Here is a 13,558-nt window from a genome sequence, read left to right on the forward strand (position 1 = left end):
AATGTAAATTTTAAACAGAGGCACAATGATATTCTACCCTCAGTGCCTTTCCTGATCACATCCCGCATTTTGCCGACTTTTTGGCGGTCATTACGTGGTAAGCCAGTGACGCAGAGAACTGGCAGGATGCCTCCAAGCTCTCCTTTCCTGAGTTCAGTGTTGTGTAAGCAGGGTTTAGATGGTTTGTCCCTAGCTTTATCACCCCACTTTTTTCTGTATTAAAGCTCATATGGCATCTTCTTGTCCCCTCAGTTATCTAAGGTCCTTCTGGAGTCCCTCACTATTATCTGGAAGACCTTAGTAGCACCTGGAAACTTAAGAGATTTCCTGCATCAGGTGACTGAAGAATATGTTGAACAAAAAGCCAGCCCCACCATGAGTCCTGAGGGCACCTAACCACTGACTCATCTCAAAAAGTGGCCATTAAGTTTTTGCTCTCTGTTGCTTAAGCTGTTCTAAAACCATAAAATCTTTCTACCAATCCTGCAGCAACCTGTTTTCTTCAATACTTTTTTTTTCATGGAAGCTTGTCATAGGCTTTTTGAAAATCTGAGTGTGTTATGTCTGCTGTGCTTTCCTAGAGCTTGGAAAGTTAGTGATGCATAGTGTGAGCAGGGATCTTGCCAGTTACTTCAGTGCAGCAGAAATGGATCAACTCATGTAAGAAACACTTATCTCATCTTTTGACCATGAGTTATGCTGTTTAATAGATTGCTGATGTTAAAAGTATATTGAGAAAGAACCTTTGAAAGAAAAGAAAAAAAAAATGGGAGGTTGATTTTATAGGTTTTTCTTTAATGAGGAAAAAACCTGACTGCCTGCAAATTGTTCATGTTTGCCTTTTCTTTTTGTTAAATTGCAGATGGCGTTCATACTTTATTATATGGCGATCGTTGGCCATGCTTTGTCTATAACATCGCTGTTGATTTCCTTGGCAATTTTCTTCTATTTCAAGTAAGTGTTTCTTACAGACACTCTCTTTTCTTTCCCTGAAGGATCTCAAGTGGTAACAAAAGAAAAGCTTGGAAGAAGACATGGCTGTCACGAGTGCCTTTTTCTATAATCCTGGTGAAAAAGTCTCAGCACAGGGTCCTGTCACCAATGGGACATCTCCCAGTGGTGTGTAGCCAAGATCATGCTGTTATATTTGTCAAGACTGGTGTAAAAGTGTGGCCCATAGGGAAATGGTGTAACTAGGGGTGTGGTAAGGCCCTTAATTTTCCAGTTGCCTGGTGTTCCTCGAAGGGCACATCCAGCTCCTGGCAGGTGCAGTGACTGCACAGAACAATGGCTTGGAGCTCCCAGCTCCTGAAGAGCAGGAATACCTTTATCTAATGCTGAAGACTGCGCTATTGACTTGAGTAGGTGCTTACCAGACCCAGCACTAAGAGTGAATCTGACATTAATATGTAGTATGTCATCATCATTAAAAGGAAAAATAGTAATGTGCTCTACTTTAAAGAAGACTAAACTGATACTCACTGAAAGCACTGCAGCTACCATATGGCAACTTAACTAGAGCATTTAAATCTTGTCCTTTGGTGAACCTGTCTTTATGCTATGTATTATAATGTGTCTGCAGTGAAGTAGCAGAGGGAGCTCAGATTTGCCATCAAAAGTAGTCACAACTTCAGTCACAATCAGTATTGAAGGTCTGTTTGGGAACAGCCTTCAGTTTTCAGCTCAGGGAAATGGTTAAATGCTAGAAGACATCAAAGGCACTGGGGAAAATATTAAAGAATAAACAATAGACAAGATCCTGAGCTGTTGTACATCCAGAGCTATGAACACTTGCATAAGTTATGTTTTTCTAGCTCTTATGCAATCTTTTTAAGATATTTAATTTTTCTAACATTACTATAAACTGCAAATTTACTAGACTGATAGCACACTCAGAAATCAGGGTTGTAATGTCCATGCACAGATAGTTTGAGGAAACAGAATGATGCGTCCAGTATAATGACCCAAATGGGATGTTGTCTTACAGGTTTCAGCAAATGTGCATCAGTTACTTGCAATCATATAGCCAAGTCATCAGTTCATGATCAGAGATAGGAAAATGCGCACCATCAGTAGAGTATATCTGGAGATAACGGCAAGGTAATCTAAAAGGCCAGCTAACTTTACCTGGATAAAGGTTTCCAAGAATATAAAGGAGTATTCCTCACACTGCACACTGGGAAACAAGAGTAATATAAGGAACAATTAGAACTGCTTCTGAATAAATAATACACACAGTTGTATCCAGACAGACTTTTATTGCCAAAAAGACATAGTTAAGTATGCACAAACCCCCTAAACTCTTCAGAGAATGCAGTGTTCTTTGACCCATCAAGAATTCAAGGAAAAGAAAAAAAAAACAAAAAAACCAAACAAACCACCCACAATCTTTTTTTTTTTTTCATGATCTTCTTTACAGAGTGTAAGAAAGAATAGTTGCACAATAACGTCAGCCTATAGTAACATAAGTCCTTCCTGGTGTCATTGTAACAATATACTGTTTCAAGATTGTAATTTAGCCAGCAAGAAATTATTTCAAGCTAAAATTATGCCAGAACACAAATACGCCTGTGTGACAAACTGGGTTGTGAGATATCATCAACTTCATTATCTGAGTTTCTGAAATGTCATTTTTTCAACCACAAATACACATTTGAAGATCTATAGAATCAATCAACACATAGCAAACATGAAATTCCAACTTACACATGCATAGTAATTGCATAGATTTGGGGATTAAAAGAATCCCTTCCTGAAGCCCCATCTCTAGTGCACAAGGGATGGTTGCCTTGCTCTAAAAATCTTTAGTGAAAGGTGCTCCACAAAATTCCAGATACTTGATGCCAGTGCTTAAATCAGTTTTAGCCTCAGAGTCTCTGTATTATTTAATCTAAATCTTACATGAGGCATCTTAGCCTGTTTCTGGACCCAGTTTTGATCTATAAGTACTACATATCCATGGATATGTCCAGGTGGTATGCCTTCTAATAGTAATTTTCTCAGTAACATTATGTGAAGTTTCTTCCTAGTTACTTCATCTGGTGTTGATCCCTGGAAAGGTACACCATGGACGAGGGTGTCCATATAGGCTGGAAAAGGGTATGCTTAGTAAATTGAGAGGCCAGAAGAAGCTGGCGTAAATCTTAAAGCTATACAATTTGATGTCTGTGCCTCAACTGCCAGACAGGAAGGGTAGTAAAAGAACAAGCCCCCAGCATCACCACCATTAAGAGCAAGTCTAGGAAACATAGGAAAATGAAACAGTTGGATTTTGCATAGACTAAAAGAGTCTGTAGGATTACAGATTCAAAACAGGTGGATCCAAAATACAGGTTGTGAATTCTGCTAATTTCCAGAGGCAGTTTGATGAGTGACTGTGATAACATGCAATAATCAGATACAGAGATATCTAGAAACTCTACCCAATGAACTGATGAATTCCTTTCCCATCTAATTATAAAAAGCACAAAACCATAGCCAAAGTAATGCTTTAAGAAGGCTGAGAAGAGCACAGTTTAATTTGATTTCAAGGCCTATACCTAGGCTTCAGAGTTCTTTGGGACAGTAAAGACAGGATCTAGTTAAATTAGCTACCCAGAATGGACCAGGAAGGTGATTCTTTGCCATGAGCAAGGAGGTTCAGGCTGTCTGACTCACTGTTAGCTCTGAGTCACAGACAGCACACAACCCTGACCAGTCCCAGGCCACACTGAAAGACTCATCTCTGCAGCAGCTTTCCAGACAGTAACACACCTCTTCCTCCTGTCTTTCCTCCTCCACTTCTTCCCCTTCCATGACTAATCCATGACACAAAGGTTATAGGAAGAAGTAGAGAAAACAATTAAAGCAAAATGCTGCAAAATGGGAGGACAAAAATGAAACCAAACTATGATCATAAGAAAGTGAGACTAAAGTTGTAGGGTAGCAGGGTTCATGTTGCCTTCACTGGGTTTCTGTCAACTGGCTATGACAGTAATAGATTATTTGACTTTCAGTAGAAGGCAAGTTGTCCATCAGACAGGCAATCAGATAGCAAGAGATGGTCTGGGGACTCTATAATAGCCTCTGACTGTAGAGGCAGCAATAAACAGCTTGCAGAGGTTGCTGTTTCCCACATGTACGTCTTTCCTGGAAGAGATTTATTTTCCTTTCAGTTTTGGGTATCAAGATTAGTAATGATCTGGCATCACAGATGTTGCAGTACTTTCGGAAGGGAATTCTGAATCAGTAGTGATGAGCATCACTAAGCAATACTAACTCATAACAGGAGACAGAGTATTCATTAAATAAAGTGTTACATGCACCATCAGATTTTTGCAGTATTTTTATAATTGCAGACAGAGACCCCACTATCTTATATGATAAAACACAAAAGGAAAAAGGGACTCCTAGCTCAAAATCACTTCTAATTGAATTATTAAACCAAAGACATTTGTTTAAAGACAGGTGGGGAGTACGATAAGTCTAGATTTGCAAGAATAATATATGATTGTGTTCTGAAAGCACCTGCAATCTAATTGTTGCCAAGGCTTTTAAAGCTGAAGAAGGATAATGTGTGGAAAGATAATTTGTAGAAGTTCATTGGGAATTTTTCCCCAGGGGTAAGGGAGAGAAAGGTAGAAAACATGAAAATAGTTTGAAAACTAAACAAGTGTGCAGGAGATGGAAAATAACTGTCAGGGAGTAAAAATGGGTATTCGCAGTAATTGGTATTCATGAGTGAGAACAAATGACAGAGTCACAGCGCAGATCTATGAAGAAAATAGTGCTAAAATCTCCTTGGAAGTCAAAACTTCCCAGATGGAATAGGGAACTGGAGATAGGAACTCAAAAGTAAGGGTGACTCTGTGAGTAGATAGGAGAACCCGTCTCTGTCAAAGGAAATGTAGGAGACATAGAATAAATGTGAAACAGAAGGGAACCACGAGAAACACAGGAGGCTCTGAAACTCTGAGATACAATTGATAGAAGCCCAGTGACACAAAAAACTCAGAAGATCTAGGCACGGATAAATGGCTTAATGATGCCTTCTTGCATTATGATTAATGACACAGAGTAGGAAGCATACAGAAAGATGGGGGGAAGGTGAAAAGGAGCCTGTAAAAATACCATGAAGGAATTATTAGGATATCAGGAAGAGGGACAGGAAGAGGGCTATGATAGGTCAGAGAAGGAGAAGATTACAGATTTTCAAAACCAGAAGAGAGGGTGAATCAAATAAGGGGCTTGGTTTTGATAAAATGTTCTCTCAGTGCAGACTGAATCAGGCAGGTCCTGATGCCACTGTGATGGCAAACACTGAAGGTCAAATTAAAAAGTGAGGGTATGGAAATATATGCTTAATGATCCAGATGGGTCTTTAGCATGAAAGCTGGAGTCAAGAAAGAAAGGTGGGGAATGCTGAGAAGAAAGGAGGAGAGCAATGCAGGAGTAAAAGTAAGGGAGGAAGGCAGGCAGGAAAAGGAGCTTGGGCAGCAGACTAAGGCAACATGCAGTGAAGGACAATCAAATTTAATAGAGGAGTAAAACTGTCAAAAGTCAAGTGGAGCAGTGAGGAAGGACAGGAATGAGAGTGGAAGCACATGTACCTGGCAGAGATTATCACAAAATACAGCCTCTCTGTACCAGTAGCCCTGTAGAGAGGAAGCTGGAGAGACAAGGGTCTGCATTTCTGTGGCCAGGAGCTGAAGAGACTGCTCTAAGTTAAAGGGAAATTTTAATTTGTTTGGAACAGGCTTGATATCACACCAGTCTCTTTTCCGTATCTGGCCCTCAACAGCTGCCTGTAACTGATGCTAAAGGAGCAATACAAAATCAGTATAGGGAAGATCTCATTCCTAACCCACTAGCATCTCATGGACGTCCTGAACCAAATAAGGTGCATTGGTAAGTAAGGAGGTGAATAAAAGTGATGAGCATTACAGGATGATGATGATCATAACCAGAAAGGTGACCTCAAGCTAAAGGAAGAATTCCATCCAATGACTGAGAAAATAGGTGTAAGGAAAAGAAAGAATAAGTGGCAGCTGACCAAGGAGCTAAGGAAATGGAAAGCAAATAAATAAACAAGCAAAATAATTATAAAGAGTTCAGTTGGTTAGATTAGCTCTCTGTTTTGAAAGAAAGTGCATTCTGCATTGACCTCCACTTGCAGAGCATCAAAAAGTTGCTGTTTGTGCTCCGTTCCAGACTGCAAAAGACTCCTAGTGCTGAGATGGAAGCTTATTTCAGCAAGACAGCAACACTTGCTCTTATTTTTTTTAGCTACTGTTTCTGCCTGCTTGCTTTCAGTGATCACTGAATACAGACATCACAGCATTATCTAACAACTCAATGATTGCCTTTCTGTAATCACCTCCTGCCAGCCCCAGGCTGTGCTCTGGGGCATGGAGTACTGTGGAGGCAGTTTTCTCTGGATCAGGGGTAGCCAATGAGGTGGCATGAGGATTTGGGCATGAATTAGAAAGGGGAGATGGTTCAGGTCTGAAATTGCAGTCATGACTTGGTTTCAGAAGGATCCTGTGAACTTCTCTTGTGGAATTCTGCTACCTACAAATAGCAGAAATCCTACCATCCCCAAAGTCGGTATTCAGGAAAGATTGCTGCTCCTTCTGAGCAGCAAAACAATCTCTTCTGATTTGGGAGCTTAGCTGGAGTTAAAAACATTCAGGATACTAATACAAATCCCCCTGTAATTTAGGGAGATTCCTGGCCAAAGTTCCCATCCTGTCATGCCACTAATTCTGAAAGTAGCAAATAATTTTCATCTATTTGAGAAATTGAGTCTCCAGGGAACAGTTACTTATAAAGCAGTATTCCTGATGTTCATTACTTGTATCATGCACATCTAATAATTCTCAGGGTTCTGCTTCACCACATAATATCTAGATTACCATGAAATAAAGAAAGGCATCAAGGGCTGAGAATGTAGCTGGATGGCTGTCTACAACATGGTCTAAAAAGCATGTGGTGCTAAACAGGTGTAAAAACAAAACAGAAAAATTGACAGAGGTTATGGCTGCGATGCAAGGAATGTATTTTCCAATTATGTCTTGCCAGAAGGCATTCTTGAGAGACTGTTGCCAGAAAGAGATTGTTAAAGTGACATCAGAAGAAAAATACTAATTTACAACGTGTGCTACATATTTTTCAGGAGCCTCAGCTGTCAAAGGATAACACTGCATAAGAATTTGTTTTCTTCTTATGTGCTGAACTCCGTGTTTACAATTGCTCACCTCATTGCTGTTGTGCCTAACCCAGGCCTTGTAAAAAGGGATCCTGTAAGTACCGCATGACTCCTCTCCATCTTAAGACCCGGGTGAAATGACTACAGCCACAACAAAACCAAGCATTCCTATTCATCTGTTAATGATAGCCATCTGCTAAAGCGCACATGGAGGGTGCAGATTCTGAGAATTTCACTCAGCCTTGCTCAGATCTTTCACCAAGCAATAAAAATCTTTGAATCAGGTACAAGAAGGAGAAGCCTCAGACATGCTCCTACTAGCCCATCCATTCAGACGTGTGAGATCCCCACTGCTCTCAGCACTAACTACCTGATATTTCCCAACAAAGCCCTGAAGGGGCAGATACCCTCGGCAGCCCCCAGTCCTTTCTCACAAGCACACATGCTGGGAAGAAGTAGGAATGGGGAGAGATACCACTTTTTCAAAAAATACCCTGCCAAAAGATCCGTTTGATGCATTTTTTTGTTTCCTTGGGTGGTATTAAATCAAAGCAGTATCATGCCTCACTGCTCTCAGGTAGTGACAGAAGTTGTACCAGCCGCGCAGCTGATAAATATGTATTGTATATCTTGGCCACCCAGCTCTGGTCTTTGTCTCTAACAGAGCAGTGGTGGTGTGTTCGCTGCCATTACTGCAGCCCCGGATGATGTGAAATTAGTGCAAGGCTGGTAAGCTCTCAAGTTACGTCACAACACCAATCAGCTTGACTTCTAATAAGATCTTTCAGTTATGCTTCAGCCATTTATCCGCTTTAAATTTTGTGAAAGTGATTAAACATTAGCACCTGGTATAACCTGATCATGTGCGTTTCAAATGTGCTGGTTAAGTAAGCTGGTTGAAGGTTGCTGGTTAAGTAAGCTAATTAAAGTAGGAACTATATGGGCTAAAGAAAACATCACCAGTTCCAGGGACCATCTGGAGACTAAAAAAAAAAAAAAAAGAAGAGCAGAAGAATAATTTAAAAATCACACATTTTTTTCTCCTTCCCGCGTGGCTTCATATGTCCATAGCCTGTGCAAGAGATGCAATGAAAATACACTTGATTTTTGAAGATAAAAAGCTGGCAGATGATATCAGGCACCTAAATTGAAGTAAGATCCTTACCTCAGGGTTAAGAATGATACATCCTGACAGCCGAAGTAAATTATCTAAAGTGCTTTAAAGTAAAAGTTGAGGCTGTGGTGAGGACTCTTATGCTCTAAGATTTCATTTTAAAACTGTATCTAGTGCCTTTGGGCTGGATCTTTATTTGGATCTCTATTATTTTATTTTGAGTATCTTGACCCCAGTGAATTCAATGACAAAGCTCTCAGAGGCTTCGGTAGAGCCACGTAGCCAACAAGACAGGTACTGGCACACTGAGCATCACCTAATGAAAACCCTGACCTCCATTGCAGTGGCAATGGATAGTATAGAAATGACGTGATTACTTTTGGAGACTGTGGAGTCCCAGGACAGTGCAGAGGTTCACGTATGTGGTCAGCTTTCAGGTCTCCAGTGGGAATATGAAGAGCACCCTTAAGTGCTCAGTACAGTCAAGGAAATGGCCCAAGCATGTCCTTGCACTGATCTGACCAACTATAGCTGTGTTAGTAAATCTGGCTGCAGCTAGTCAGCTAAGCACACATTATATATATTACATATATATTACAGAATATATTACATATAGTCTCCATATGAATATAGGAAGACTTAAAGGATTTATGTTAAAAATTTAATTATTCCACAGAATAGAGTCCCATACTAATTTTAATGCCAATTAACAGAGCTAATGAAAGCTTTATAGCTTTATCGTTTTCTTCTATTGCTACTGCACGCTCTGTTTTATTAAGTCCATTTTAAGACAACTGCTTCTGAATTCCTGAAGTTTTCTTCATGTATCCACTTTCCACCTGTGCGTTTTCTGAGCCTGACAGGCTTATGTGTGTGTGGCTCCTACCTCCATTATATACAGAAAATCTGAAGTGTGTAGAAGGAATTTCAAACAGTTACAGGGACCCTTATGTAATGGCCATATACAGAGATAAAGTTGGTGGTATTTATTCTGCAAAATAATAAATGTGTTTCCACCCCAATAGCTCCTGCCTCTTTTTTTCCTGCCTAAAGTTTCCCACTATATTTTAAATATTCAATGCCATGGGAAAATACTTGCTGTGTACATATTTATGAGGATATGAACAAATACATATAGTTTTGAAAGAAAAAAAGAATGTTCTGTTTAATAACAAAGAGAAAAGACAGGAGGAGCAAGAGAGGAAATTCATCCCTAACACCAAGACATGCACATTCTGCCTGTGGTCCAGACGCAAAGATGTGAGACAATCTAAAGCATTTACATCAGGAGAGGTCGTACTGGATCCTTATTCACATAAAGTTTGCTGCACAGAGTTAAACCCTTTGAAGATCATCTTGCTCATGTAAAATGGTAAGTCAAGCCACTTTTTTGATATATCTTCATTTGCTTTTTTACCTTGGTTTTTTTTCCTGCTTTCTGGTTATGTAATTTTCTTCTCTCTCTTTCTCTTTCTCTTGTTTTTATCTGGATCTAAAGTGATGGAAGAAAAAGACCTGAGCCTAGGTGGCCACTCAAGAAGCGAAGAGCAATGAAAAAGATTCAGAAACACTCAGTACAAAAATAAATAGGATGCATGTATGAACAGTCATTTACATATACTAAACTATATTTTGTGAGATAATTTTTTTGTTTTAACATAGCACATGCTTTAATTACATTATTACTGGAACAGATCTTATAGGAAGGCGTATCTTCTATCACCTTAAATGAGACTGACCCACAGAAGAAGGGTGATCTGTAAACGGCGCATTATGTTCTCCATTAAAAAACCTGGAAATATAAATAAAACTCTTGCTGCCTACTCTCTTAATGTAGTCTTGCACATGACATTTGTATTTTTCATTTTTTGTATTCAACAAGATTAGTAATTTTAATAATACTGATGGGGGTAAGGGAGATAGAGCTTATGACTGGAGAGATAGCTCTGCTAATAAGAAACTGAATAATTTAACAACTTCATGGGCACCAATATACATATGTTTGTAAATGGCACTAAGTTTGGCCACAAGGCAGTAATAGCTCAGTAACTGGAACCTCTTAAACCAGAAAAGGTTTAAGAGATCTTACTGTATTTTTATGACTTTCCTGTTGTAGTGGAGATATCTGTTCTTTCTCCAGGCTCCTCTGTAGCCTCTTCACATTTCATGTAACAGTTTCACCCTTGCTTCTGTCAGTTCCAAGTTTCTCAGCTCATCTTCATAAGGGAGGTGCTCCAGTCCTCCAGCCCCTTTATCATTTTCATGGCCCTTCTCTGGACTTGCTCGAACAGCTCCATTTCACTTGTTGCTATCATTGTGGGCATGAGGTGGTATGACAAGGGCACTCGGTTTATCTGTACTGGCCAAACCCCATCTCCTGGTAAGAATCACACCTTCAGGAGTAACTACTAAGCTACTTCCCACTCAGCATTGTTAGTGAGACCATGAGAAAGTGAGGAGGGCACAAAAGCTGGAGTCTACTAGCATTACAGTCTTTAAAGCAAGGCCACAGTTGTAGTAATATTAAAAAATCTAGTATCCTCACGGACACTAGAACACTGTAAATAATCTCACCATTTATAAGCTCAAGTGGAAACCACGACTGCCCAAGTGTCTTAGGTTTTCCTCCCTATCACAGTAAGACAGCAGAAATAAAATGTTGAGCTCCGTAGGCAGACAAGGAGTGTATAAAGGGTAGTTACTGTGATTCATGGGGTTGTGATACTGGTGACCTCCGCTATTCTGAAAGGCATAGCAATGAAATGAGAGCCAAGAAAACAAAGGAGATCCACAGCATTTCAAGAATAGTGTCCGTTTTAGGACTTTTTACCATATAAATGTTATTTTCTCATCTCTTGTTGCGTTCAGTTCCTTCTGATGTAGCCTGGCAGAGCCTGTGGGGTTTTAAAACATTTTCTTCTGAAATAAGAGGCTCATAGATGATAGCAGTGAAGATAAATGGAAAAACTGCTGCCCCATGTGACTTGTGTTTGCCTTAGTAGTCCCAGCAGCCTCTTTGGTGCAGCCCCCTTTGGAAGCAACAAAGGTGGAGCTCCACAAAGAAGAAGGGCACTTTGATCATCTGAGTTGTTTCATGTATTATGCTCAGGGTAGCACTTCAGGAGGCTCCATTCTTGTTAAATAATCTGATTCTTTATTAATGTAACTATTTCCAGAGCTTTCCTGTCACTCCCAAAGCATCTCCAAGGTCTTTCATCTTAGTACATCTGTTCCTCCATCCTGCTCCCACTGGATCACTTACAGGGCCTGTGCAGCCAGTTAATCCCCAAAGATATGATTCAAAGCTATTCTAGAGTATCATCTAGATGCAGAAGTAATCAGAGACCAAACTTCTAACACAGGATTACTGGCCAATACCTAGAAGTCATGTCTCCTGAGTCTTCTATAGTGTACCATCTTTTACACTAGAAAAGGGTCAGTGTTCTTGTGAAAGCTGTTGTCTTCCCTATGAGCCCTTCATCTAATGAAGAGTCCAACTGACTATCTAAAACGCTGCCTTTCTGCCTATACCTGCCTCTGGTATAGGAGCAAGGTTTGGTGATATGGTCCCAATGTGTATTTGTGAATTTACAAATTGTGCAAATTTTGTGCGTTTGAGGTTTATATTTGTGCATAGGCTTCACTAGGACAAACTAGCTCAGCAAGGTTGGCCTGGAGAGCATAAAATACATTACTTGCTTTTCTGTATTGCTTGCTTTTTCTGAGGGCCAAAGTTAGTCTCCAGCCAAAGGTTTTCCACCAGTTTCATGTCTCTCCATGCTATGTTCAGTGATGAAATTCTGGCATTTTTTATTCAGCTCCAAAGTAAAACAAGAAGCAAAAGTGCCTGTTATGGATGAGTGGACTTAACTTTTAATTGATCATTTTCAAGCTAAGGACTGAGGCTGTGCTTCAGACTTTTCAGATGCCCCAGAGTAATTTTTGACATCTACAAATACATACACAAATTCCATTAGTTTTCCTGAGCAGGTGCATAAAGACAAGCTTGCATCTCCTATCCCTCCCATTTCCTCTCTGAGAACTACCTGTCTTGTCATTAGATGTCACCAGTAAAGCAGAGAAGAGCAGGTGTTTCCGTAGCACAAGTTCTTTTGTGACGTAGCAAACGCTATAACAGGACAGGGGATTCACAAACTGTCTTCTGAAACACGAACCCATGTAGTCACTAGCATCCTTCCATTGAAAAAGAGGGAGAACAGGAAGGCTTGGTTCTAATGCTCAGATTTAGAAAGAAGCTTTCCCAACAAAGAAACATTTCTGAACTGAACTAAAAAACACCGTATCACATCTTGAGGTTCATTGCTGTGACAGCTGAGCCTGAGAGGTGTAGGCAAGAACAGTACCTGATGTGCATGTGTCTACAGAGGGTCATCTCAGAAGGTGACAGGGAAGGGAAATTCATGCTCTATCTGCCTATGCCTTCATCCACAAATCAACTGACACATTGCATTTTTCTAGTATCAGCAGAATTGCATTTCTCAGGCCATGATCCTTTGCTTCCTAACAGCATTTGCTGTCTAGACTCCCTCTCACCAGTTCTGTCCAGCAGTAAACCGCAGGGACAAGGAAAGTAGCATGGTATTGTGCAGGATGCACAGGGACAGGATCTTCTGCTCCCCAGCTCTGGCACCCTGTCACCAGTTTTACCCTCATTGAAATCACTGGGTTGCACTGGCATAACACTTCAGTAATTCAGATGTAAACCAAAATCTCTTTTTACATCCTAGTCCTAGATCAAGTCCTTCCCCTCCCATTAGGTTCAAAGAGATTAATGCAGACTAAGGGACATTGTGAATTCAGAACCAGACACATTCAAAGAATTCTCACAAATTTTCAGGCTGGAATAATATCTGCATTCATTTTAAGACAAACCTTTCAGAGTCTAAATGGCATGAAACAAAGCAGTAATTCCCATCATTTTTCCCAAGGACTTTATATACTTGTTTATTTTCTCAAAACTTGGAGTAATGGAGGAAACAAAGCACCATGTAATCCTGGTGGTGTCAAATTCGCTGATCTGATGTGGTGTGCCACAGCCAGAAAATGAAGTATGGATGATTAAAGAAAATTCACAGCATTCATAAATGGCACTTCTGAGAAGAGTATTTGTGGTTTCTGTGGAGCAACTGAATCTGGGCTGCAAAGAAGTCAGTCAATCACCATCTCTGAAAAAGGTCTGAGCTTTCTCAACAATAGTATTATGGTTGCTTTTTCAATGGGAAGGCACCATCAAATTA

At 40.1% G+C, this 13,558-nt stretch overlaps 1 protein-coding gene across 3 annotated transcripts in view; it reads left to right on the forward strand.

Moving 5' to 3' along the window:
- CALCR (calcitonin receptor) overlaps positions 1-13,558 on the forward strand; it is a 169,627-nt gene that overhangs the window by 126,935 nt on the left and 29,134 nt on the right. For all 3 annotated transcript variants that reach the window (XM_057432491.1, XM_057432493.1, XM_057432492.1), the window contains 2 exons: positions 863-954; positions 7,154-7,280. In XM_057432491.1, the coding sequence (XP_057288474.1) occupies positions 863-954; positions 7,154-7,280 (219 nt within the window). The remainder of the gene's footprint in view (positions 1-862; positions 955-7,153; positions 7,281-13,558) is intronic.

The sequence above is a fragment of the Pezoporus wallicus genome, unplaced genomic scaffold (assembly GCF_028554395.1).
Source record: "Pezoporus wallicus isolate ANWC-B61680 ecotype Strahan unplaced genomic scaffold, APGP_CSIRO_Pwel_v1 scaffold_2584, whole genome shotgun sequence".
NCBI classification, from domain to species: domain Eukaryota; kingdom Metazoa; phylum Chordata; class Aves; order Psittaciformes; family Psittacidae; genus Pezoporus; species Pezoporus wallicus.